Source organism: Hypanus sabinus, chromosome 1 (genome assembly GCF_030144855.1).
Source record: "Hypanus sabinus isolate sHypSab1 chromosome 1, sHypSab1.hap1, whole genome shotgun sequence".
In the NCBI taxonomy this organism is placed as follows: Eukaryota; Metazoa; Chordata; class Chondrichthyes; order Myliobatiformes; family Dasyatidae; genus Hypanus; species Hypanus sabinus.
In genome coordinates, this window is record NC_082706.1 from 161,991,957 (window position 1) to 162,019,861 (window position 27,905).

General features: G+C 40.3%; 1 protein-coding gene across 1 annotated transcript in view; it reads right to left on the reverse strand.

The window, feature by feature from the left end:
• The window catches only part of kcnq3 (potassium voltage-gated channel, KQT-like subfamily, member 3), a 352,587-nt gene that overhangs the window by 76,408 nt on the left and 248,274 nt on the right, over positions 1-27,905 (reverse strand). The window contains exons 4-7 of the mRNA XM_059991102.1: positions 21,794-21,966; positions 19,076-19,216; positions 13,288-13,398; positions 975-1,070 (exon numbers count right to left, since the gene is read on the reverse strand). Of these exons, the coding sequence (XP_059847085.1) occupies positions 975-1,070; positions 13,288-13,398; positions 19,076-19,216; positions 21,794-21,966 (521 nt within the window). The remainder of the gene's footprint in view (positions 1-974; positions 1,071-13,287; positions 13,399-19,075; positions 19,217-21,793; positions 21,967-27,905) is intronic.

Below are 27,905 nucleotides of genomic sequence, written 5' to 3' on the forward strand. Positions count from 1 at the left end.
CATCAATCTGGCAGGTTGTGGAACCCTGCTTGATCTCTCCAACCTGGAAAAGAACCTGATTGAACATAGTTGTGAGCAGGTGCATAGGTGAAGTGGCTGACGACTATGTGGCTCAAAAATGCTGTTGACATTCCTCCATGGAGAAAGTGCAGAGGCTTTATTTCCCAAGTGAATGATATTAATCATGAATTTGTGAAAAGCTAGAAACTTTAGATTGCTCAGCAAAGTCACAGAAATAATTACCCCAGGAGCAACAATGAACCCGTGATAGAACAACCAGATGGTCATCAAAGACAGTTTCTACAAAGGACTCCCCTCCAGGCAAGGAGAATGAGGACAGTTCAACAAGTTTACAATGTTTAAAAGCTATTTGAATGGGAAAGACAGAGATACAGGCCCAATGCTGAAAAATACAGTAAGTATTACAGTCGGTATGGATAAGGTGGGCTAGTAGGGCCCATTTCTCACCTGTATGATTCAACGATACTAGGTTGTCAAGCAGGAGAATTTTTATTTTTTAGTTTTATTTTGATTTTGAGCTACAGCATGGTAACAGGCCTTTCTGATCCAGGAAGCCCACACCAAGCAACTACATCCATGTGACTAATTAACCTTCTAACCTGTGCATTGTTGAAATGTGGGTGGATCAGGAGCACCCAGAGGAGAGCCACAGGAAGAACGTACAGTCCTTCCAGACAGCGGTGGAATGGAACCCAGACTGCTGGTGCTGCAGTAGCATTATGCTGACCACTATGATACTCTGCAGCCCCTGTACGAGATGATCAGCAGAACCAAAACAAAGATAACGGAAGCATGGAGAAGAGTCCGAGCAACTCCCAACAGGTGCTGCTAAGAAACAATTAGCAGAACAAGAAACAAGATGGATAAAATACTGCCTGTACTTTGACATTATTTAAATACTGATTTTAATTTCTTTTGCAACTTAAGAGCATCTCAGCACTTCATCACCAGACCTGGATCAAGCTTGCTGCAGGATTTCTTCTTTTCTCAAAATGCTTTTGCCGATGTTGCTCCTGAACTTTAAGAGCCAGCCCTGAACCAAGAATGCCCTTAAAGAAAAATAAACATTATTAGATGCTGCAAGGAGAAAAGGAATCAAACAACATTCTATTTACAGAACTCATGAAAAAAGTGAAACTGTATGGACAAAATCTGCAATATTCATCCAATGGTTTAGTAACAATAGTAATTACAAAATTAATCGTGAGGTAATCAACATTATTGTATTAAAATACTGTAATGTTAATTAATAATTATCAGTTCAAATACTCCACATTCAGGTACTCCACATTTTGGGTGTAGATCCATCCCCATGGCAGGGAGTTGCAATCTAAAGAAGCAGGTCAGGGCATTACCTACCCTGTTCCACTATTCAGTTACTTGTGCAGCTCATCTGAGCCTCAACTCCACTTGCCCAATACTAAATTCAATGAACCAAAGTCTATTTAGCTCTAACTTAAATTTCACTTAATCCAGGCTCCACATCTTTACTGGTGGTGGCAGTTCTGAGCGTGGGAACGCTTTAGATTTTCAATTTCTGCATCTTAATTTCACTCCTGAATCAGCTGTAAAACAACATCGTGTTCTTATTCTTCCAGCGGGGGAATTGCATTTTGTTATCCTTCTGACAGAATCATTTCAGTCAGATCATTCCTCAGTTCTAAAGTCAAGGTGATTACATATCCCCTCTGAATTGTCTATTTAAATAACATCTGATTTTGATGAATCTGCATTGCTAACTTGTAACCAAAGGAAGAAACCATGCAAAAGGATAACCTTTACATTCTTGGTCGGTACATTTAACAGTGTAAACTTAAAAAATACAAACGTAGCACCATTGCCACTTAAATAGCTCCCTGCTGTGATAAACACTTTTTGAGAGGCATCCTCTCCATGTTCGGAAACAGCTTTATTTCTATTTTTGGTATTTCTTTTGTTTCTTTAAGATTCTTTTGAAGACCCTGACCCGGAGTTACACACTGACTTTGGTTCTTTGCGGAAATGGAACCCACTGTCGGGGCCTCATGGCCAGCCGCTTTTCAATATGCCAAGTATGTGGTCTGGAAGACTAGCACACCTTCAGGGTGCCAGATTTTCATGGCTCTGGAGGCAGACCGATTCAAACCTGGTGACGCCGCTGCCTGATGCTCTTGGGAGATGGAAGATCGTAAGCAATGAGCTGGCTGCTGGCTGTGTACCCAGAGACCCAAGTTCTTTGGGTACAGAGCTTGTAAGAAGTGATACAACAGACTTTTAACAGCATAAATGAGTGAGTTGTTTTGCTGTGAAATGGGGACACCTCTTTTCCCCTTATTAAGGAGAGAGAAAGCCTGTGGTGTGTCAAATACCAGGTGAATGAGAAGTCTTTGGGTACTGCAAGACTGTCTTTATTGAAGCTGCACGCTTGAGTGCTCAGTGAGGGGTGCTGATGCTTTTTTGCTGGTGGGGGAGAGGGGGGGGTCATTGTTTTGCTGCTGCTTATGTGTGGGAGGGGGAGTGGGAGGGGCCTTGTGGTTCTAACGTTTAACTGTCATTCATTCTTTGGGGCACCCCTCTGTTTTTGTGGATGTTTGTGAAGAAGAATTTCAGGATGTATATTGTATACATTTCTCTGACATTAAATGTACCTACTGAAACCATCAGTGTTCTGAATGGTCCATGAACCCATAAACATGACCTCACAATTCCTCTTTTGCGCATTTTTTATCGTAACTTATAGCAATTTGCTTTTGCTTCTTGCCACAAAGCAACAGATTTCACAACATGCTGCTTGTCAGTGATAGTAACTGGAGTCTGATTCCTCACAGAGCCTTGGCATTGGCTCTACCAAGCTTCAGAGCATTCTTCAGCACCTACTCCTACATCCTGGATTGAGCCAGACTGCGGCTTTCTGTGCTGGAAGACCAGTAACCTCTGAGCAGATCAAAGGTTGTCCTTCACTGATGGTGACCTCCTCACAGCATTTGATGTCTGTCTCGGTTTGTGATTCCCCAGTAACAGCCTGGAGACCAGAGAGCTCTCTGTTATGCAGCTGCTGGGGTTGATCCAGAACATAGATTCTTGCAACTGTCTCACACCTTCTTAGCAAATCCAGAGTCGGCAAAAAATAGATGACTGCATCTTCAATACCAAAGCCAACCCAACAGCAACTTACATTGGAGTCAAGACAGCTGTCCTGTAGAGGACAGCTCTGAGCACATCTCACTGGCAGCCACATGAGGACCAAAGCACCTTTGTTACATTATGGAAAGCAAAGCTGAGCACGGTATAACAAGTGAGTTCTGATCGAAGCTTTTGAGAGCTGAAGTGTGACTTCCTTCCTTTATACGTAAGATTCCATGAGATAAAGAACATCCTCTTGGTTTTTTTGAATGATCTTTCAGCCTTTGAATGATTTGTTCATTTGGGGTCTTCTTTGTCTTTCTAAACTTCCTTGTATATTCCCATATTAGGAATTAGGAAACACTACCTTGTTTGGCCCTTCTTCAGTTCATGATGAATGATCTCTTGGCACCACATTAAACAACAGTAAAGATGCTATTGATCCTTTCCAATGTCCTGCTCCTATATACTGCCCATTCTAATTTGTCAATACAGTTAACCAATAGGAAATGTAAAGCTCATTAAAACATCCATTTTCAATAAAAATAATGCAGTTTTACTTAAAAAAAATCCCTTCAATCAGAAACACACCTTTTGTCCTATCATTGGATGGCACTCTTGACTGTAACAATATACATTAATGATTTAGATGAAGGGATTAAAAGTAATATTAGCAAATTTGCTGATGACACAAAGCTGGGTGGCAGTGTGAAATGTCAGGAGGATGTTATGAGAATGCAGGGTGACTTGGACAGGTTGGGTGAGTGGGCAAATGTATGGCAGATGCAGTTTAATGTGAATAAATGTGAGGTTATCCACTTTAGTGGCAATAACAGGAAGGCAGATTACTATCTAAATGGACTCAAGTTAGGAAAAGGGGAAGTACAATGAGATCCAGGTGTTCTTGTACATCAGTCAATGAAAGCAAGCATGCAGGTACAGCAGGCAGTGAAGAAAGCTAATGGCATGCTGGTTTTTATAACAAGAGGAATTGAGTACAGGAGTAAAGAGGTCCTTCTACAGTTGTACAGGGCCCTGGAGTATTGTGTGCAGTTTTGGTCTCCAAATTTGAGGAAGGACATTCTTGCTATTGAAGGAGTGCAGTGTAGGTTCACAAGGTTAATTCCCGGAATGGCGGGACTGCCATATGTTGAAAGATTGGAGCGACTGGGCTGGTATACACTGGAATTTAGAAGGATGAGAGGGGATCTGATTGAAACATATAAGATTATTAAGGAATCAGACACACTGGAGGCAGGAAACATGTTCCCGCTGACGGGTGAGTCCAGAACTAGAGGCCACAGTTTAAGAATAAGGGCTAGTACATTTAGAACAGAGATGCGGAAAAACTTTTTCACCCAGAGAGTGGTGGATATGTGGAATGCTCTGCCCCAAAAGGCAGTGGAGGCCAAGTCTCTGGATGCATTCAAGAGAGAGTTAGATAGAGCTCTTATAGATAGCAGGGTCAAGGGATATGGGGAGAGGGCAGGAACGGGGTACTGATTGTGTATGATCAGCCATGATCACAGTGAATGGCAGTGCTGGCTAGAAGGGCCAAATGGCCTACTCCTGCACCTACTGTCTATTGTAAAAGTGTGATTTTCAAATTTTCAAGACAAGTCAGAGCAAATTACACTTAGTGCTCATTGGAGCCAAATTCTCAGCAATTTTGTACAGTGAAACCGACAGACAGCTTTATTCAACTGATTCAATGGCTCCTTTTATTTCCAACAATCTTTTCCAAATTTGTGTTGCCTTCACAAGAAGTGCTGCACTGTGCAACATATCAATTGAAGATGATGCTAACATGGTTTCCCAGCAACATAATTAACCTGTAACACATAACTGTCACACAATCAACACAAGCTGAAAATGCAGCATCAAGCAGCCACATAACAGTCATCTCAACCTGCGTCCATTAGAAAAAATGCATGAATTTACCGTTGGTCAGGTACAACTTCTCACTGCTCTTGTAAAATAACGACATTGGCACAAGAACTTTATAAATACAGACTTGATATTACATTTGATTATGCTTTTAAATAATATCCAACTTTTAGTTAATACCACTTTTTTACATTGTAATTAACATTTTTTACATTCATCATGTTATTTTGATCTTCAGCAGTTTTTTTGATGTCGAGGATGACTATGACTCCAATTTTGTGGTTCTGAGGTAATTTTCTTTATAGGCTCATTGGCCTATTTTTATTTTGTTTTTCTACTGCCCTTCTCTGTCAAGCTCAGCAATCTCCTCTTTTAGCTATCTCAATAACCTGGGATAGATCTCCATTAATCCTTGGAGAATTATCCACCCCAAATTTCTTCACAAGACCCAATACTTCTTTCTAGATAACAACATGCCCTAGATTATCAGTATACTCTTCCTAAACTCACTATTCAACATGCTGTTCTCCTATATGAAGTATTCACTTTGTACATTGCCAATTTCCTCTAGTTTCAGGTACATATTTCCTCCTTTGTTCTTGAGTGGTCCTACCATCTCCCTTTTGTTGCTAATGTATGTACAATATGACTTTAGATTCTCTTCAATCTTACTCACCAATGGGACCCTTTTTGCCTCACTAATTCTCTGTTTAAATTTCTTTCTTCTTCATTTATATTTATCAACAACTCTGTCCGATTTCAGCTTCCTAAACCTTACACTTTTTGACTAAACTTACAACCTCATATTATCCAATATTCCTGAACCTTGCCATCCTTTCCTTTCTTCCTCATAGGAACATGTTGGCCCTGAACTCTAACCAGCTAGATTTAAATGAAACTCCCACATGTCAGCTATGGACTTACCCAACAACCATTCACTCTCCCCAGCTTCTGCCTAATATATTTGCAATTAGACTTTCCCCAATTTGGCACATTACTCTGAGTTCCAGTCTTATTCTTACACATAATTATCTGAAAACTTAGAGTTATTATCATTGTTCCCAAAATGCTCTCTCATCAATGTTCCAATCACCTTGACAGGATTATTTCCTAATACAAGGCCTTACATGGCTCTTACCCTGGCTGGAGATGATATACAAACTTAAAACCTCCTGGCTGCATGTAACACATTCTGCCCCATCTAACCCTCTGGCACTGAAGGAGTCCTATCAATATTCAGGAAATCAAAGTCACCTACTGCAACTTCCCTTTTGCTTTTACATTCATCTTTCCATATTCTGGCTCCATATCTGTTCCTCTGTCTCCCAGTGACCACTGGGAGATCCACAGTATAACCCCATGCACTGGCCATTTGGTCCACAGTGATTTTGCCTTTTACATTCCTGAGCTCTACCCATATTGGCTCACAGGATGGGACCTCCAGGATATCCTCTTGAGGTGTTGCTGTGATCAGTGGTACAACTCCGCCACCACATCCATCTCCCTTGCGTTTGAAACATTTTAATCTTGGAATGCTGAACAGCCAGTTCTCATTGTTATCTATGATCACAATGAGATCCAGATGAACTGTGGAAGTGTCTAAGGAATGGCTGATGGTGTGGTCTTTCATCTATTCTATTATGGTTATTGGATTGATTGAATATGCCTGTAAGAAAATTAATCTCTGGGTTGTATATGGGGACATATATGCACTTCAATAATAAATTTACTTTGAACTCTGAACTTAACTCAGGAAAGTGTGAGATGTTATCTTTTGGTCAGTTAAACCACAGCAGGACCTAAACAATAAATGGTAGGGCCCTGGAAAGTGTTGTAGGACAGAGAGACCTAAAGGTCCAGGTTCTCTCAATGTAGCAACACAGGTAGACTAGACATTTGTTAGTCCACTTTCCCTAAATCATCCTTGCCAATCACACCAATCATAAAGAATCAATTTCTTTCTTAGAGACACAGGAGACTGCAGATGCTGGAACCTGGAGAAATAATCAAACTGCTCAAGAAATCAGCGGGTCTAGTAGCATCTGCGTGGGGGAATGGGCAGAAGGAATAATCAGTGTTTTGAGTCAAGATGTTGCATCAGGACAGATCAATCGTCAATTTTTGCCATTGATATGTTGGTTAATAACTGCAGCATCTAAGCTCCATGTTACAGTGAACAGGCAGGGTCTGGAATGCTTACTAATCTATTTGAATTAGCGCATTCTTCACAGCAAATACCACCCTGAAAAGATTCTCTTCCGGATGTAGCACACCAGAATCCAAATGGGCTTGATAGAGCAAGACTTTGGCTTAGTACAAGGAGACCCAGGATGGCTACAGAGCAGTTCTACTGTATGCACAGCAGCAGATACAATAATAGAGTCTTTCACTAAAGAAAACGTCTGCAGTAAAGTTTTGACATAAACAACACTGTATCACTATATTGAGAGGGAGAAACACAAGTCACATGTATCAGTGTTGCAAAGGAATAAAGAGGTTTACAAAGGCAAGAGAGAGGAGCTTGGAGCTTGCCCGGGTGGATTGGAGGAGGATACTGGCAGGGATGATGGCAGAACAGAGGTGGCTGAAGTTTCTGGGAAGAGTTCACAAGGCACAGGATAGAGATGCTCCACAGAAGAAGAAATTCTCAAATGGCAGGCTAGGCAACCATAACTGACAAGGGAAACATAGAAACATAGAAAACCTACAGCACAATACAGGCCTTTCGGCCCACAAAGTTGTGCAGAACATGTCCCTACCTTAGAAGTTATTAGGATTACTCCTAGCCCTCTATTTTCCTAAGCTCCATGTACCTAACTAAAAGTCTCTTAAAATACCCTATTGTATCTGCCTCCCCCACCATTGCCGGCAGCCCATTCCATGCACTCACCACTCTCTGAGTAAAAAACTTACCCCTGACATCTCCTCTGTACCTACTTCCCAGCACCTTAAACCTGTGTCCTCTTGTGGCAACCATTTCAGCCCTGGGGGAAAAAGCCTCTGACTGTCCACACAATCAATACCTCTATCAGGTCACCTCTCATCCTCCGTCACTCCAAGGAGAAAAGGTTGAATTCACTGAACCTGTCTTCATAGGGCATGTTCCCCAATCCAGGCAACAACCTTGTAAATCTCCTCTGCACCCTTTCTATGGCTTCCACATCCTTCTGTAGTGAGGTGACCAGAACTGAGCACAGTACTCCAAGTGGGGTCTGACCAGGGTCTTATATAGCTGCAACATTACCTCTCTGCTCCTAAATTTAATTCCACGATTGATGAAGGCCAATACACCATACGCCTTCTTAACCACAGAGTCAACCTGCGCAGCTGCTTAGAGCATCCTACGGACTCGGACCCCAAGATCCCTCTGATCCTCCACACTGCCAAGAGTCTTACCATTAATACCATATTCTTCCATCATATTTGACCTACCAAAATGAGCCACCTCACACTTGTCTGGGTTGAACTCCATTTGCCTCTTCTCAGCCCAGTTTTGCATTCTATCAATGCCCCGCTGTAACCACTGACAGCCCTCCACACTATCCACAACACCTCCAACCTTTGTGTTATCAGCAAACTCACTAACACATCTCTCCACTTCCTCATCCAGGTCATTTATAAAAATCACGTAAAGTAAGGGTCCCAGAACAAACCCGAGGCACCCCACTGGTGACCGACCTCCATGCAGAATATGATCCGTCTATAGCCACTCTTAGTCTTTTGTGGGCAAGCCATTCTGGATCCACAAAGCAATGTCCCCTTGGATCCCATGCCTCCTTGCTTTCTTAATAAGCCTTGTATGGGGTACCTTATCAAATGCCTTGCTGAAATCCATATACACTATATTTACTACTCTTCCTTCATCAATGTGTTTAGTCACATCCTCAAATAATTCAATCAGGCTCGAAAGGCATGACCTGCCCTTGACAAAGCCATGCTGACTGTTCCTAATCTTATTACACCTCTCCAAATGTTCATAAATCCTCCCTCTCAGGATCTTCTCCATCAACTTACCAACCACTGAGGTAAGACTCACTGGTCTATAATTTCCTGGGCTGTCTCTACTCCCTTTCTTGAATAAGGGAACAACATTTGCAATCCTCCAATCCTCCGGAACCTCTACCATCCCCTTTGTTGATGTAAAGATCATCACCAGAGGCTCAGCAATCTCCTCTTGTCTGTCTCCCGTGGCCCCGGTGTGACCACATGTCTGTAACTCCTCTCTATCACCTCCTCACTCTCCCTGACCAGGCGAAGGTCATTGAGCTGCAGCTACAGTTCCCTAACGCGGTTCCTTAGGAGCCGCAGCTCAACACACCGGGTGCAGATATGGCCATTCAGGAGGCTGGGAGACTCCAGGACTTCCCACATCTGACACCGAGCACAGAGCACCGGCCTCACACACATTCTCCCTTTCTGCAATTAACACAGGTAAAGCTACCTCGCTTCGTTACCACCTAAGCCCGTTGAGCCAAAGCCCTATCACTCTACTACCCTCTCATTCTGCTGCCCGCTGGATATGACAGTCTTCTTCTTAAACTTCTCCCGCTCTACTGACTGATGTCATGCGCCTGCACAGTCTTGCCTCTCTTTTACTCCGAGTAGTAGAATGCCTTTGCTCTGGAAATCCTTAGTCGTTCCACTTGCAGCCTTCTTGCTTCAAAGGGAATTTAATAAAAGCCAAAGAAAGGCTTTATAGGTTGCACAAGTGAGTGAAAAGTTTGAAGATCGGGAAACTTTCAAAATCCAACAAAAGTCAACTAAAAAAACTAAAAGAAGGTCAATGATATAAAGCAGAATACCTAAGATTTTTCAGTTGTATAAAGAGTAAAAGGCAGGTGAGAGTTGACACTGGAAAATTATGCTGGTGAGGTAGTAATGGGGAACAAAGAAATGGCAGATGATCTTATTATGTACTTTGCTTCAGTCTTCACTGTGGGAGACACTACACTAACTGTATACCAGAGGTTTGTCAGAGAACAGGTGTGGGTGTCATTGCTGCTCCAAAGGAAAAAGTGCCAGGCAAACTGAAGGGACTTAAGGTGGATAAGTCACCTGCACTAAATGGACTACATCCCTGAGTCCCAAAAGTGGATGCTGAAGAGATAGCAAAAATTGCAAATATCACTCCACTCTTTAAGAAGGGTGGAAGACAGTACTGGGCTCAGTATTGGGACCATTACTTTTCACTTTGTTTGTTAATGATTTAGATAGAGAAATTGATGGCTTTGTGGCAAAGTTTGCAGATGATCTGAAGATAGGTGGAGTTGTAGGTAGTGCTGAGGAAGCAATGTGATTGAAGCAGAACTTAGACAAATTGAATAATGGGAAAAAAGTGGCAAATGGAATACAGTGTTGGGAAATGCATGGTAACGCATATTGGTAAAAGAAACAATTGTAGATTATTATTTATAGGGGAGAAAATTCAAACATCAGAGGTGTAAAGGGACTTAGGAGTCCTCATGCAAGACTCTCAAAAGACTAATTTACAGGTTGAGTCTGTGGTGAAGAAGGCAAATGTAATGTCATCATTTATTTCAAGGGGAATAGAACAGAAAAACAAGGAGATAATGCTGAGCCTAGATGCTTCTGGGAGTGGAGGGGTTAACACATGAGGAACATTTGGCATCTCTAACTGGAATTTAGAAGAGTGTGTGGGGTCTCATAGAAACCTACTGAATGTTGAAAAGACTAGATAAGGTAGATGTGGAGAGGATGTTTCCTCTGGTGGGGATAACTAGAAATAGAGGGCACAGGGTGAACCCTTAAAACAGAAGTAAGGAGGAAATTTCTCAGCTAGAGAGTTGTGAATCTGTGGAAGGCTCTACAACAGACTGTGGTGGAGGCCAAGTCCGTGCATATATTTAAAGTAGAAGTTGATAGATTTCTGATTAGTCAGGGCATCAAGGGATATGGTGAGAGGGCAGGTGTATGGGGGTGTATCCAGAAACAGTCATGATAAAATGGCGGAGTAGACTCGAAGGGATGAATGGCCTAATTCTGCTACTACGTCTTATGTTCTGATTAGTCAAGCATTCATGGGCATATACACACTCACACAGAGACATAAGGCTAAAACAGTGAGGGAGGGAGGAGAAGGGGGTAAAAAGAGTGTGAATAGGATTTAGAAACAGGGGAGAAGAATTAGTTTGGGTACTATGGAATGAGGTCAGAGGTCAAGAAGGATGTTAAAGGAGAGTAGATTCAGCGTCAGGGAGGTCTGAGAGGAGGAAGAAACAAGAGGCAGATGAGTGTGAGACAGGAAAGAGGCGTTGGAATCTGACTGTACTGAAAAGTTTAAAAGCAACTTTTGAGGCAGACACCTTGTGAGCTCAATGCTTATTTAGGTTTTTCATGTAGTACTCTGCTCAACTCAACGACAGTCTGTATCTCCACACGAGGGAGCTTTAGAGCAATATTCTAAAATTGCATGGAGTATGAAAATCAAGTGCAACAATTAGAAATCCGAAATAAAACAGGAATATTGAAAACATATTCAATCTGAAAAGAGTTCGGCATTTCTGGTTGTTGGCTAGGTGTCGGAAATTGAATCTAAATGAAAAGGCACTCCTTTTAAAATTTTTCAGAGGAATTAGGTCTTCTTGCCAAGTCTACATTTACTCCCATCTCAGAAATAAATTAAAGTCAACTCAATTACAATGGGTCTGGGGTCACACAGAGACCAAAGTAGATAAGGGAACAGATTTTCTTCCATGAATTATATCAGTTAATCCTGATGGATTTTTTACCGTGCCATTGCTACTAACACTAGTTTTTGATTTAACATTTCATTTAACTGAATTCAAATGTCACACTGCTTTGGTGGAAGTTAATTTTTTAAATCTAGATTATTGATCTAGCCTCCAAAATCAGTCCTCTACCATTTCCACAGTATTAACTCTAGGCAAAATGAAAAGGGCAGAACAAAAGGTAATTATGAAGTAGTCATTAATACTAGCATGTGTCGCAGGGAAGAAGTGTGACAGGGAAGAATTTTTATTTAAACAAATATTAAAATGGTGCAAACGTGCTTGAAAACTACCTACTCTGAACATAATGAAAAGGCTACAAAATACATAACTATGAAAACGGCTACATATAAAGTTCTATGTCAAGGTTACAGAGCTGAAATATGAAAATTAGGGAAACACCTATTCAACCACTTACAGTTCTATAGTCAACCTTCTAAACAGCTAAATGTACTTTGAGCTCCATTGTATTTTTGTCTGTAATCTGTCTGAGCTTTCAAGTAAATTTTTGGCTGAAATATATCTACAATTAATTTATTTTCATTATCAATATTTACTTTCTGATTACTTGTCCAAGGTCATTGGCTTGCAAGCAAAAGGGCAAGTAGAATAGATGATATTGGAAAGGGGGTGCTGAATGAACTTAACAATTAATTATTGTCTGTAATTATTGTGGAGAACAGGAACATCAAGAAAAAAAAACAAGTCTTACTGAAATGAAGGCCAGAAAACCCTGTCTTATTTACTGTGAAGTAAAAATTGATGGATTTAATAATTTATTAATCTCACTAAAGTCCTCGTTTATACATTCCCTCAACAATAGGGGTCTGATTTTCATATTTTGCCAGATTTCCCTATCTAAGCTGTTATTCATTTAGGCGACACTGTAATGCAGCAGGTGTGGCTAAAGTCACAGGTTCAATCCTTTCGTCGGGTGCTGTCTGCATGCCATTTGGATGATCCCCCTGTAACTGCATGGGTTTCCACTAGGTTGTTTCCAAAACCTGGAAGACGGCAGCACTGCTTGTGCTATTTCTTCAGCAGAGTTCCAGCGGTGGATAATAAATGTCTCAGCGCAATTGGGTCCTAATGAAGAAGCGGCAGCATACTCCTGCATCGTGACAGTGAAGGGAGCTGCCCGCTCAGGCAGCAAGAACAACGCTGTTTTGCTCAGAGCTAAAATATTACCCATTAAAGAATTTGATATTTGGAACTTTTCAGAAACGTTTAACTGAAAACCAGTTAAAAGCCAGTAAACCTGGGATGCTTTGTTTCCTTTGTATCCCTTTGTTCAACCACACTCCTCAGTGCCTTGCAGTTCATGTGTGAGACCTACCCCGTTGATCCTACTAAAATGCAAAACCTCGCACTTGTTTGCATTAAATTCCATCTGCCATTTTTCAGCCCATTATTTCCAGCTGTGGAGACAAATTTTTAAATTTGTCTTTGCAGACTTTAGGCAATTGCAGGTCTGCAGTGGAGATTTTGGGCTGCTTTTCATGGCTGAACATGAAGTAAAGGTACTTACCGCTGGCAAAGCAAAGAATGACACTCCTACAAGAGCAAACGTTGCAGCCAACAGACGACCTGCCCACGTTTTTGGAGTCTTGTCACCGTAGCCAATTGTAGTCAGGGTAATCTGCACAAAGAAAAGCAAAGGCACATGTTATGGATTAAAACATGCTGTCAGAGGAATTTAGTGTGTCAGGCAGCATCAGAGGATCAAAATAAACTGTTGACGTTTTGGATTAAGAACCTTTATCTGGACTGAAAGAATGAAGGGGATATAGCCTGTTTCAACAGGTGAAGATGAGGGGAGGGAAAGAGCTGGCAAGTGATTGGTGGATCCAGGTGAAGAGGAATTGATTGGCAGGTAGGGTCAGGTGGACATAGCACTAGAGTTTGGAAGAAGATAGGTGGAGGCAACAAATGGTGGCATGTGATGGGATCAGATCAGTAAGGAAAGTGAAGTGGAAACAAGTATGGGAGATGGCGTGGGAAGATGTGGACAGTGGGGAGGGGGGTACACACTGGAGTAGGTGGTGAGGAGAAAGAAACAGGGAGATATGCAGGTGGCTTGGAACACAGGGTGGGGAGGAGAAGGGAGGAGAGCAGGTAACCTGAATATGCGGTGTTGCTCTTCCAGTTTGTATTTAGTGACCGCTTTGCTGAGCGCTTGCATTCTCTAAATCACAACTATTCAGAGTTCCTGACTGCCAGCCATTTTAATGTCCCTTTCCATTGCACACCGACATGCCTGTCCTTACCCTCCTCCACTGCCGGAGTGAAGACAAATAGAAGCTGCAATAACGGCACCTCCTATTCTGCCTGAAGCAGTCTGCAATCCAGTGCATGAACATTGAATTCTCCAAATTCAGACCCTACCTCGCTCGCTTTCTCTTCCTAAACTACCAGGTCTTCTTGTATACATCCTTCTTTCCAAGTCAACACCCCCCCCCCCCCCACCCCACCCCCAGCCTCCCATCTCCCAGTATATTTCTGGACATCTTTCTGATTCACTTTAAAACCAGATTAAGGGTCTGGACCCACAATGTCGACGGTCCAATTCCTCCGTCAGATGCTGATTGACCTATTGAGCTCTCCAGCACCTCATTTTTCCCCTCCATATTCTAGCATCTGCAATATCTTGGTCTCTCACAGATTATGGATTGTAATGAAGCTGTTTACAACACTCTTAACTAGAGTGAGAATGAATACTGACTCAATCAGAAATAAAGATCAGGAAATATAGGACTGCAAATTCACTGCAGTAACAAATTTACAAAAAAGCAGGAGCCTTAATGTTCTGGGCTGTGTTTGTTCCATTTGAATCTCAGGTGGGAACTGTTCCAATGAAGTTTAAATCAAATTGTTTAACTGTTTGCTTACTGCCTTCAAAGAAGGTGCAGGAGCATTAGGACCCACACCACCAGGTTCAGGAACAGTTATTACCCCTCAATCATCGGGTTTTGGGATCAGTGGGAATAACTTCGTTCAACTTCACTTGCCCCATCACTGATCTGTTTCCACAACCTTCACTGCATATTCTCAATAATTTATTGCTTTTTTTTTCCCATTTGGATTTGCACGTTACACACTGGTTGTTTGACTGTTCAGTAAAGCACAATATCTCATCGATGTACTTTGATAATGATATACTTTGAACCTTTAACATTGAAACATCTTTCAGACAACTCACAAGAATTGGTTTTTCTATCAAACCACTTTTCAGAGCGATGATCACTAACTCCTATACATGCTCAGTGTAAGTAAGCCATTCGACCAAAGAGATTCCTTCTCTAGTGCTCATCCTGGGTGGGGACCCAATCAGAGAGAGCTGATGGTTGGGTGTCTGCAGCTGGCTTCAAACCCTGCAGATGCTACAAGCCAAGAGAGGCCAGAATTCCTGCTGTATATTGTAAGAGGATTTAAAACAATTGCCAGAATGACAACATGGAAAACAAGGAAGTATTTTTTCTCCCATGGCATTGCTTAGGCCTGCAAATGTAAGCTGCAATCGGGCCCAACATTATTTTTTATAAGTCAGTTCAAAAATGAGGATAAGCTTGTCAAAAACTGGTATGGGCACAACCAGCAGGATTGCCTTCCCCGTCTTGTGAAGCTCTCTGAAAGATTACTAAAGCCACTTAAAGACACTCACATTCCAGGTTTTGCTGACTCTGGGCACGGAATGGAACCAATGCCTAATGGATTTACAACCAGCAGGATTCCTTGGTTAGCCCAGGAATACAGCCAGACATTCTGTCTGAAGTCTGACACATTAGGGCAGTGCTTCCTCTTGTGGATTACCCTTTACAAGCTCAGCTATTTTAGAAAATTTCCCTGTAACTAAATTCTAGGACCACAGGTAAGTCTCAATTAATAAATGGCTGATCTGATTTTCACCTTCATTTACCTTTTCTCCACAACCAACACCATATACAACAAAAATTGAGCCATTTGACTTTTGAAATTTTCACTGGAACTGGACCCCATACTTTATTGGAAATTTCAGATTTTCACTACACATTATGTGAAGACTTGCTTTCTGACATCTCTCCTGAAGGGGCTCACTCTCTTAATAAGGATATTCTCCTTGACATGGACTCATAAACAGAGTAAACAGTTTCTTTCTACCAAACCCCCATCAAATCCTTCAAATGATTTGAACACATGGATTACATCTATCCTTAACCTTCCATAGAATACAAGTGCAGATTTATAGTTTGTCCTCATGCTGAAATTCTTCTGATCCCAGGAATTTCATAATCTGAATCCAAAATGAACCAAAAAACATATCTCTCCTTAGCACTCCACATGCTGTCTTATTCAAGCTTTGCACAACTTCCAATAATTCATGTTCAACCCCCATGATATAATGTTGAGATTCTGCTAATCTGTTCCATAATTTTTATATAGATATTAACATCTTTCTAATTCCACAGAATTACCTAGCTCTTTTTGTATATACATTGGGATGGAGATTTGCTTTTGGTTTCATCTTATGAACAAGGAATAATGTGCCTCAATATTACAAGTTTAGCAGTAACTTTATCCTTTTCCAACTTTCTTAGATTCAACGAATGAACTCCAAATGCTAACTAAACAATCCAAGGACAGGGCGATATTTATTCGTCATCTCCAGCTGCCCTTGACCTGAGTATTTATTAAGCAATTTCTGAAGGCAATTTTGAGCCAACAACTTACTATATAAGGAGTCACATGAGGACAAGGCTGGGTAATACCCTGAAGCACATTAGTGAGCCTGAAGGGTTTTTGCAACAATTCCAGTGTAATTGTCGTTCAACCATACATGAATACAGCCAAACAAAACAGTGTAACCCCTGGGCCAAGGTGCAAACCAGAGTGCCAACAGTCACACATAGCACATGGCACAGTTGGCACACATAAGACAGCAAGTATACAAAGAGAGCAAGCACATCTAAAGTAGGAAGTGCAAATAAGATAGCAGTAAAATACAGTCATACCATAAAATAGTCCAAGTCCCTGAGTCCATGAATGTTGCAGCAGTCTGTGTTCAAACACAATACAGCTTGTCTTCTGCTGAGTGAACAATGGGGAGTAACACTGTGCCACACTGCCCCAGTCGCACTGACTCTAATGCCCCTCTCCTGGGTGGTTGCAAACATGCAACACTGTGCTTGAGGCATATGACCGAGACCACACAGCTCCTCCACCACCCACTCCTGCTGTCCACCAAAAGAACTGTCGGACTTGCAGAATTCCACATTAACAATGTTAAGCAGGGTCTTGTGACCACAAGAAGAGTGATTAAGATGATCACTTGTTGTTAGACTGCACAATGCTGTCGCCTAAGACCCCTCCGATGCCTCTCTGACTCAGGCAGCAACCCGATCTGCATCAGGTCAGCTCCTTCACTGCCGTGCAACTCGCAGATGGGGTAGACCTGCAGTACTTCCTAAGTTCTTAATGTCCAGCAGGGTCTTGCAATCATTAAAAAAAAGACAAATAAGAGAAAATCTGCAGATGCTGGAAATCCAAGCAACACACACAAAATGCTGAAGAGTTTTGACCTGAAACATCGACTGTACTTTTTTTGCATGGATGCTGCCTGTCTTGCTGAGCTCCTCCAGAATTTTGTGTGTGTTGCTTTAAAAAAGACAATCATACCTTTGGTTGGCCTCATAGAAGCAATTGCTTCCATCTTACTGAAAGTGATCAGGCGGTTTCAAGATCACCGTTGCAGGACTAAGTTTATAATCTAATTAACTGAATATAAATTCCGAACTGCTAAGATGGGATTTGAACCAATGACACTGAATTATCAGTTCAAGCCTCTTTTTTACCATTGTTCTACCTCACTTTGCCCAGTCACATAATCTGTCATGTTCTGCATCCAAAGTTCTACAGAACCTGCATTAAAAGGATTACTCATATTCTCCCCGTCTTGACTAAATTATTAGGAAGCAATGCTGAGTCTGTACAAGACCTTACTTAGAGCACAGTTGATCTGTTAGATTTCCATTACAGGAAATCATGGAAAAGATTTAGAGGGTCAGACGGTACCAGGCTGAAAGAGAACAAGAATGAAAATTGAAAAAAAAATGCGTGTTTTTATGTTTATTGATAAATATGCTGAAGAAAGTATTATTGGAACCTTTTTATTGGTCAGCATAAAGACCATGAGTGGATGCTGAGGTGAAATTTCCCTCAAGATAACTTCAAGGTTGAGGAATCACAGCAAAATTTCCCCGCATAATGTAAGTGCACATGGAGGGGAGGGAGTCTACAGAAGACGTGGCCTTTCTTTTCTGTATGAACTAGACAAGCATTGTTGCTCTTCCAGCTCTATTAAATACTTTCACACCCCAATTAAATACTTTCACCGCTGGACTCCTTTTGGATTTGACTGCTCTTCCCAGCAAGTTTTGCCTTCTGAGGAGCCTGTGCTGGTCATCTAATGTGGTCCTCAATAATCAATAGAGTTGACTGCAACATCAAAGCACAGCAAACTTTTCATCCTCATATCAACACTGATCAATTCTGCAAGTCTGAATCTGAATATGGTGTAAAATAAAATATTGATTAATCATGGAATTGTACAGAAAAGACATGTCTTTTGATCTACAGCTATGCCAACCATGATGCTTATCTACCCTAATCCCATTTGTCTGAATTAGGCCTACAGTTCTTTACACCTTTTCTATCCAAGTACCCGTCCAAACGTCTTTCAATTATTATAATTGTACCTGCCTCCACCACCATCTCTGGCATTTTTTTCCAGATATTCACCATCCCCTATGTAAAAAAACTTATCTCTCTGATATCTTTTGAACTTCTCCCCTCTCACTTCAAACTTGTGCCTTCCAGTTCTAGACTACCCAATTTATCCAATCTGTCTTTGTAACTACAGCAACATCCAGGTGAATCTTATCTGCCTTTTCTGTACTATGCCTATGTTAGTCCTGTAATGTGGTGATCAAAGTGATGCACAATACTCCACAAGCAGACTAACTCATGTTTTGCACAGTTGCAATGTGACAAATGTAATAATAACTTTTCCTTTACACGATTCTTTTCAGAGTTGGAAGTAGGTGTTTTAATTCACTGAAATGCAAAAAAAATGCCAAGGAATTAAAAAAAACACTACCAGTGTTAGAAATCTGTAATAAAAAGAGATAATTATTTATAATATTTTCTATGTTTGTTATTTGAAAACTTATGATTGGTTACCAGAGAATATTTTGCGTACAAGAACAAAAAGACTTTCAATCTCAGAAAAGCCAAACTATTTCCTCACTCTTTGACTGAATAGCATCAGCAATATCACTTACCAAACCCCACCACAGTGCATCTGCATAGGTATTGAAGTCTTGAGTACTGTTTCTGGCATTATCATCTTTTTCAACCAGATAGACAAGGAATGAGGCCAAAATGAGTGATAGGAATCCAATGTACCAGGCAGTGATGAGCTCCTGAGAAACATGGATAAGATCTATTAGTGCCTTTCAAGTGGATAAACACATAGGTCCCAGATGCATCCTCAAAGAATTGTTAAAACCCATCCAGTTCTTACCAATTTGAGCATAAATAACGCCACATGGTGGAATTCTAACTGTTTAGGGGCTGCAAGAACAGATGATAAAACTGGCAATGCTAGTGGTTGTTAAAGTCCATGACTGTACACATTGAAACAAATAAAAACACAAAATGCTGGAGGGCTTCCTGATGAAGGGTTTCAGCCCGAAACTTTGTTATTACCTCCTCCCATAGATGCTGTCTGGCCTGCTGAGTTCTGCCAGCATTTTGTGCTTTTATTTATTTCCAGCATCTGCAGATTCACTCGTGTTGACATTGAAACAATTATTGCTTAGCTTTTTACGGTGATACATTACTTCTAGTTCCATTAACCCTTGCCTTTGCTAAGCCCCCAGAGCTAGGCCTATGTGGGGAAGAGCTCACCATGCCTGATGCCATGGCTTAGCTTTGGAAATCATATGGGTTTGCTCAGGCAGAGTTTCACCAAATGCTTGGCCTGATCAGCTCTGGGCACATTTGTTCCCTTATGTACTGGAATCCTAAATGAACAACACACACATTTCTAGTTTAAGATGTTTCTGAGTAGATCAGATTCTTCTTCTCTGTCGAGCCTATCTTTTACACTTCCAAATGTTCCTCAAAGCTTAGATTTGTGTACTGAAGACTACAGAACGCACTCCATCCTAAATGCCTCTGATGCTTTGATTTTGAACCATTCATGAAAGCTGTGCTAATTTTAGATGAAAAATTTACATACCATTTTTGCAAATTGCTTTTATGTTCATCAATTTTTGGCATGCTACCAGACAAAATGTCTGCTATTATAAGAAATGGCAACTTCCAAAATCCCACTGTACAAACTATAGAACCCTGCTCCGTCTATGTTCAGACAGTGAAGATAGTTTGTTACGGGCTGATATTCAATATTCCTGGAAGGAAAAAAAAACTATGTATTTTCTCTTAACTTATATCCTCAGTTACTGCTGCATCACATGACAACCTGAGATGAATTTATGATGAATGAAAACCAGATTCTATAATTGGACACACAAAATGCTGGTGGAACACAGCAGGCCAGGCAGCATCTATAGGGAGAAGTGCTGTCGACATTTCGGGCCGAGACCCTTCGTCAGGACTAACCAGAAGTAAAGATAGTAAGAGATTTGAAAGTAGTAGGGGGAGTAGGAAATGCGAAATGATAGGAGTAGACCGGAGGGGGTGAGATGAAGCTAAGAGCTGGAAAGGTGATTGGCGAAAGTGATACAGAGCTGTAGAACGGAAAGGATCATGGGACAGGAGGCCTCAGGAGAAAGAGGGGGTGGGGGAGCACCAGAGGGAGATGGAGAACAGGCAAACAACTAAATATGTCAGGGATGGGGTAAGAAGGGGAGGAGGGGCATTAACAGAAGTTAGAGAAGTCAATGTTCATGTCATCAGGTTGGAGGCTACCCAGCCAGTATATAAGATGTTGTTCCTCCAACCTGAGTTTGGATTCATTTTGACAATAGAGGAGAATCAGAATCAGACTTTAATCGCCAAGTACCTGTACACATACAAGGAATTTACTTCCGGCAGATCCGGCCATGGATAGACATATCAGAGTGGGAATGGGATGTGGAATTAAAATGTGTGGCCACTGGGAGATCCTGCTTTTTCTGGCGGACCGAGCATCGGTGTTCAGCAAAACGGTCTCCCAGTCTGCATCGGGTCTCACCAATATATAAAAGGCCACACCGGGAGCACCGGACACAGTATACCACACCAGCCGACTCACAGGTGAAGTGTCACCTCACCTGGAAGGACGGAATTTTTCAGCAAAATGGTCTCCCAGTCACCTATGCTTGGTCCGCCAGAAAAAGCAGGATCTCCCAGTGGCCACACATTTTAATTCCACGTCCCATTCCCATTCTGATATTTCTATCCATGGGCTCCTCTATTGTCAAATTGAATCCAAACTCAGGTTGGAGGCATGAACATTGACTTCTCTAACTTCTGTTAATGCCCCTCTTCCCCTTCTTACCCCATCCCTGACATATTTAGTTGTTTGCCTGTTCTCCATCTCCCTCTGGTGCTCCCCCCTCCTTTCTTTCTCCTGAGGTCTCCTGTCCCATGATCCTTTCCCTTCTCCAGCTCTGTATCACTTTCACCAATCACCTTTCCAGCTCTTGGCTTTATCCCACCCCCTCTGGTCTTCTCCTATCATTTCACATTTTCCCCTCCCCCCACTACTTTCAAATCTCTTAGTATCTCTCCTTTCGGTTAGTCCTGACGAAGAGTCTCGGCCTGAAACGTCAACAACGCTTCTCCCTATAGATGCTGCCTGGCCTGCTGTGTTCCACCAGCGTTTTGTGTGTGTTGTTGTTTGAATTTCCAGCATCTGCAGATTTCCTCGTGTTTGTTCTATAATTGGATCCATTTTTGAAAAGCAGTAAACATAAATAATGGCAAGTATTAAATCAGATTCTGGTTCACTGATTAGCCAAAGATTTTATTTTCTGAAAAGACTTCCTGACCTTGCTGTGTGAACAAATTGCGGAACCTAAAAGTTTCCATGTGCCTCCTCTTCGGTCCATCCGCAACATGCGGAGTATTTGTAGAAAACGCAAACTTCGTAGGGATGTCGCCACAATGTTCTGCAAAGTCCCCACTGCAACAATCACCACAGAACCAATCAGGACGATGATATCTGGAGAGATACAAGGAAAATACTTTAATTTGAAAAATACCTTTGGTCAAATCCCCCAAAAAAGTCAAACATTCAGGAAGAGCTTAAGCTTCCCAACAGGAGCAGTTATATGTCTTAAAGGGCCATTAGAGGAAATAGAAGTCATCGGGGGGCAGTAAGAGGCACCTTAACTTGAGGCAAGAGGCATGACCCACCATGAGTAGAGTGGGCACTTCCAAAAAATAGGATGAGGCACTGGAACACATTAAGAACCATAACTCAGCAGGTGGTGAACACTCGTCCTCACACACGCCAGAAACTTGGAAATCTCATCCAAACATACCAGCCAAACAAACATTATTAGGGATGCATAATTTAGCAACCAGGGTGCCCAACAGTTCCACTTGACCCGTGGCATGGCACAAGTTCATGCAATTTAACAGTTGATAAGTTAAGTACACCCTCTGAGCTTTCTCCACATATCTACAGAAAACAAGTCACACAATGATACAGCACTGGCCAGAACCAAAAGGCGAAGTAGAGCCAATTAGTGAACCCACAGACCTTGGGGATTCTTCTTGAGGTATTCAAAGCAACTTGGCTTCATATGTGTGGTTTTTGGGGAAGCACTGCATGATAGTTGGTCGGTCAAGAACCATCTTTGAGGATTATAAGACCTTATGTGATTGGTCAATTGCTCTAACTGGAATCGTATAAAGGTAGCTTGCTATACACCAGCTCTAATCCAACTAACACTCAGATTCAATCGGAACCCTTGTCAATGTAATCTTCACTGTTGCGTTCGTCTTCGCCTTGTTGCTCCCTTGTGTGCTGCTTCCATCATTCCACCCATCTCAACTCACTGCCATGTCGCCATCTGATAGGCATTCCCAGTTTGCATTAATTTCTTATTTTAAAATAGCCCCATTAATGACGGATAAATATGCCCAGCATGATCTCTATGTCTCTGAAGGCAGTGAAGTCTTGAATTCTAATCCTGCTAAGAAACTCTAGGAAGTGTGTTGATACATTGTCACATACCTGGCGTATGGTTTTATTCCATTCCTGTCAGATCAGCAATGCCCCATTTGTCTTATTTGTAATATTATACTGTCTAATGAAACCACGAAACCATCAAGATTGCAGGAACGCTTCCATAAAGGACACCCTGAAAAGGCTACTTATGGTTCCAGAAGATGAAAGCAACATTTGAAAAGTGTTGCACACTCGAGTCATTTGCCAAGAAAGCTAAAAATGACCTTGATAGGATTTGAATGATCTGAAAATTCCAGAATGAGTATTAACCCATTTCTTTGCAAGGTGGAAGAACAGGAAGAGAGCTTGCAAGAAGAAAGCATCGAAATTCAGAATGATGAAGAAGCAAAAATGCTTTCCAAAAATGTTGGCTTTTGGAAGGTCAGCAGGAGATGCTCATGGAGTGAGTACTGTTTTAGATTCGCTCCATAACCTTAACTTTTTTTAACCTTTGATCACCCTTATTCAACTTATTTTTACCTACACCAAAAGATTCTTACTATTTTCTTGGACTTATCGTTAAGAGCTTATTGTGAATGTTTGAAGATATGTACTCAGAAATGGCTCTTAGATCTAAAGGACGAGAACCTGGACGGAACTCGAATGGTAATGGAAAGAAGCAAGCTCATCCACAATGCACTGAATTAACTTATGAATTGTTATTGGAGGTTTAAGATCAAAAATTTTAAGAACAACGACAAATTTTTAAACAAGATATAAAGACTTTTCAAGATTATATGGATAAGACAGATTCAGTAATTAACCAGCAGCAAGTTCTTAAAGCATCTCTGCAAGAAGATGCTCAGAAACGAGATTTGATAATTGAAAAATTGCAACAGGACTTACTTTCGACCATTAAACAGGTGGAAACACTTAAAGCCAAGAGTGTCAACTTTGAAAATCGGTCCAGAAGACAGAACTTACGTATACTTGGTCTTCCGCAAGGTATTGAACAAGGCGACCCCATGAAGTACTTTGCTCAACTTTTAAAGGACGCGTTCCCGTCTGTATTTCCAGATTGTCCTCTGTTACTCGATCGCGCTCATAGAATTATGCATCGATCTCCGAGTGCTTCAGCTAAACCCTTGGTTGTAATTGTCCGATTTCATTACGTACATGTTAAAGAGCAACTTATTCGTGTGGCTCAGCGTGTAGGAATGGGCACATTTCGGGATCACAATTTTCGTTTAGTAGAAGATTTTAGTCCTGAAGTAATGAAGGCAAGGCTTCTTTTTAAACCACTGATGTCTGAATGTTATGAGAAAAATCTAAAACCTGCTCTCTTACACCCTGCAAAGCTCAGAATCTCGCCACGGAATGCTCCACGACGGGTTTTCACTTCTGATGCGAGAAGCTTTCTGAAGGAGAACTTCCCTACTGCTATGGACACTCATGTCTAATAAATGAGTGATTTTGATCATATAAGATGGTTTTTGATTCCTAAAACCAGATTTTGTATCTGGTTATTGGTGTAGGTTTACTCTATACTTTATACTCTAGTTAAAGTTTTCTTTCGACATATCAATCTTTTTGTTTTACTTACTTTAACCAGTATACTATATCACTGGCTATTATTATTATTCCTTCGAAGGTGAATTTTTTTTTACTAAGTTGGAGGTTTTTTTTAACATTTTTGGTGTTTTTTTAAGATGGTGCTGTTTTTTTTTCTTTTGTCTTCTTCCTAGAATGTATCGTTTATCACAGTTTAAATATTTTTTGGTTTGTTTGGGTTTTAACCCAATTTATAAGTTTCTAGTGATTATATTCTCTTTGTTTTTTTTTACTACAAATTATATTAAGAAGTTTGGTTTTAGTATAGTGATTACAATTTTTTTAGAGTTTGGGTGGATTTTTTTAATATATCCTTTATATACGGAGTGGTCTTCTGCTGATATGGGGGTAGAGTTAGTTTCATCTTTCCTTTTTCCCAGCCTATTTTTGGCTGTGGTTTTTTTTCTCTCTCTTCTAGGGTGGGAGGTGGGTGGTCTTTTTCCTAATTCTATGTTTCTTTTACCAGTTTTTTTTTAGGTTTTTCATTTGGGCTGATTTTAAAGTACAAATATGTCCGCGATGTTGTCACTTCTGGGTCCGCTCTTTATTTTTGTTCCTCTTCCGGGTGCTTGAGTTTATAATCTGGTTAACCCTTTTTATACCAAAGGGTTGATTTTAGAAATATGGCTCAGACCATCAATTTTGTTTCTTTGAATACTAATGGTTAAACCATTCGATTAAACGAGAGAAGATTTTCAAAGTATTCCAAAGACTTAATGCTCGTATTATTTTTGTACAAGAAACTCATGAGGAAGGAGGACAGTTATCGCTTTATTAGGTTTTGGAAGGGTCAACATTATCATTCGAATTCGAATGCTAAAGTAAAGGGAGTTTTAATTTTTATTGACTCCTCTATTGCATTTGTTCAACATATCTTTTCAGATCCGAATGGTAGATTTTTGTTCATTACGGGCTTACTTTTTAATAAAAAGGTTGCTATGGTTAATGTTTATGCTCAAAACGTGGATTGTCCTGATTTTTTTAAGTCCTTATTTACTTCTCTACCTATCTAAATGAATATAAGTTAATAATGGGTGGTGATTTTAACTGTTGTTTAAATCCTCTGATGGACAAATCTATATCTACTCAGACTTTACCCAATAAGTCGGCCACTTGTATTAACTCTTTCTTGACTGATAATGGAGTTTTTGATATTTGGAGATTTCGGCATCCTAAGGACAAAGAGTTTTCTTTTTTTCACATGTTTATCATTCTTATTCAAGAACTGATTTTTTTTATTGATTCTTGTTTGATTCCTTCGGTAAATGGTTGTTATTATGATATTATAGCTATTTCTGACCATGCTCCATTAAAACTTTCTATTACATTTACTGGTACAGTTCCTAATGCTAGACAATGGCGATTTGATTCTACCTTATTGCAAGATCTGGACTTTATTAAATTTATGAATGAACAGATCGATTTCTTCTTTTCAACCAATTCCGCGGAAGATATTTCTTACGGAACACTTTGGGATACTTTTAAAGCATATATACGTGGACAGATTATCTCTTACTCTGTTGGTCTGAGAAAACGCATAAAGAAGGAAGCTCTTTTATTGGTTGATAAAATTAAAGAGATTGACAAGAAATATTCGATTACTCCTAGTAAGGAGCTTTACAAGCAAAGAGTTGAACTTCAAACAGAATATAGTTTATTACTTACATCTTCGATTGAAAATCGACTAATGAAATCCAGATCTGATTTTTATATACATAGTGATAAATCAGGTAAACTGCTAGCTAGTCAATTGAAGAATGCTTTGGTTAATCGTCAAATTACTAAGATCCGTCAGCAAAATGGGGATCTGATAGTTAACCATGATGAGATAAATAAATCATTTCAAGATTTTTATACCTCCCTGTATCATTCTGAATTTCCTCAGGACTGTGGCACCATGTGTGATTTTCTTGGGAAATCCAATTTCCCAAAATTATCACCGGATAATCTTTTAATATTGGAAACTCCTATGACAGATGCAGAAATCAAAGGGGTTATTTCCTCCATTAATTCTGGGAAAGCACCTGGTCCGGATGGGTATACTGCAGAATGTTTCAAATGTTTTTCCGCTACTCTTTCTCCTTGGTTATACAGGGTTTTTGAAGAAGCAATTGGATTGGGCAATTTGCCACAATCTTTTTATTGCCGGTTAACTGCCGGCTAACTATTACTTGGATTGCACTACCTGTATGTATAATCTATATTTTCATTTATATTTATCATTATTATTGTTATGAGCAGAGAGACAACATCTGCCGGAAGTAAATTTCTTGTATGTACACAGGTACTTGGCGATTAAAGTCTGATTCCGATTCTGATTCTGATTGAGCATCCATTTCTTTAATATTGAAGAAAGATAAAGACCCTACTGACTGTGCATCCTATAGACCAATATCCTTATTGAATGTAGATTCCAAGATTTTTTCTAAGTTACTTGCATCCAGGTTGAAGAAAGTATTACCCCAAATTATCTCAGAAGATCAAACCGGTTTTATTAAAAATCACTATTCTTTTTTCAATGTCAGGAGGTTATTGAATATTGTGTATACTTCTTCACTTAACATTTCAGAATGTGTTATTTTATTAGATGTGGAGAAAGCATTTGACAGAGTTGAACGGCCATACTTATTTAATGTGTTGGAGAAGTTTAATTTTAGTCCGACATTCATTTCCTGGATTAAGCTGAAATATCATACCCCAGTAGCCTCGGTGTTTACTAACAATCAAAGATCTCCCGTTTTTCGTTTATTTTGGGGCACTAGACAAGGTTGTCCTCTTAGTCCACTATTATTTGATATTGCTTTAGAACCCTTGGCAATTGCTATCAGAGAACCATAGGATATTCTTGGTATTAATCGTGGGACAGATACTCATAAGTTATCTTTATATGCAGATGATTTATTATTATTTATTTCTAATCCTGAGAAATCCATTCCTGTAGTATTATCATTGTTGGCTCAATTTAGTGATTTTTCTGGGTATAAATTAAATCTTAATAAGAGTGAATTGTTTCCTTTAAATAGACAGGTCCCAATTTATGGAAATTTACCTTTTAAATTAGTTAATGACTCTTTTATTTACTTAGGGATTAAAATCACAAAAAACTATAAAGACTTATTTAAGGTTAATTTTGTACCCTTAATTGATCAGATTAAATGCTTGTTTACTAAGTGGTCACCATTATCTTTATCTCTGATAGGTTGGATTAACACTTATTATGGTTAACACTTATATGGTTATTTTACCCAAGTTTTTATATATCTTTCAAGCGGTACCAATTTTTATTCCGAAATCTTTTTTTACTAATGTTGATTCAAAAATTTCCTCATATATATGGCAGAATTAAAATCCCAGGTTAGGTAAAATATACTTAC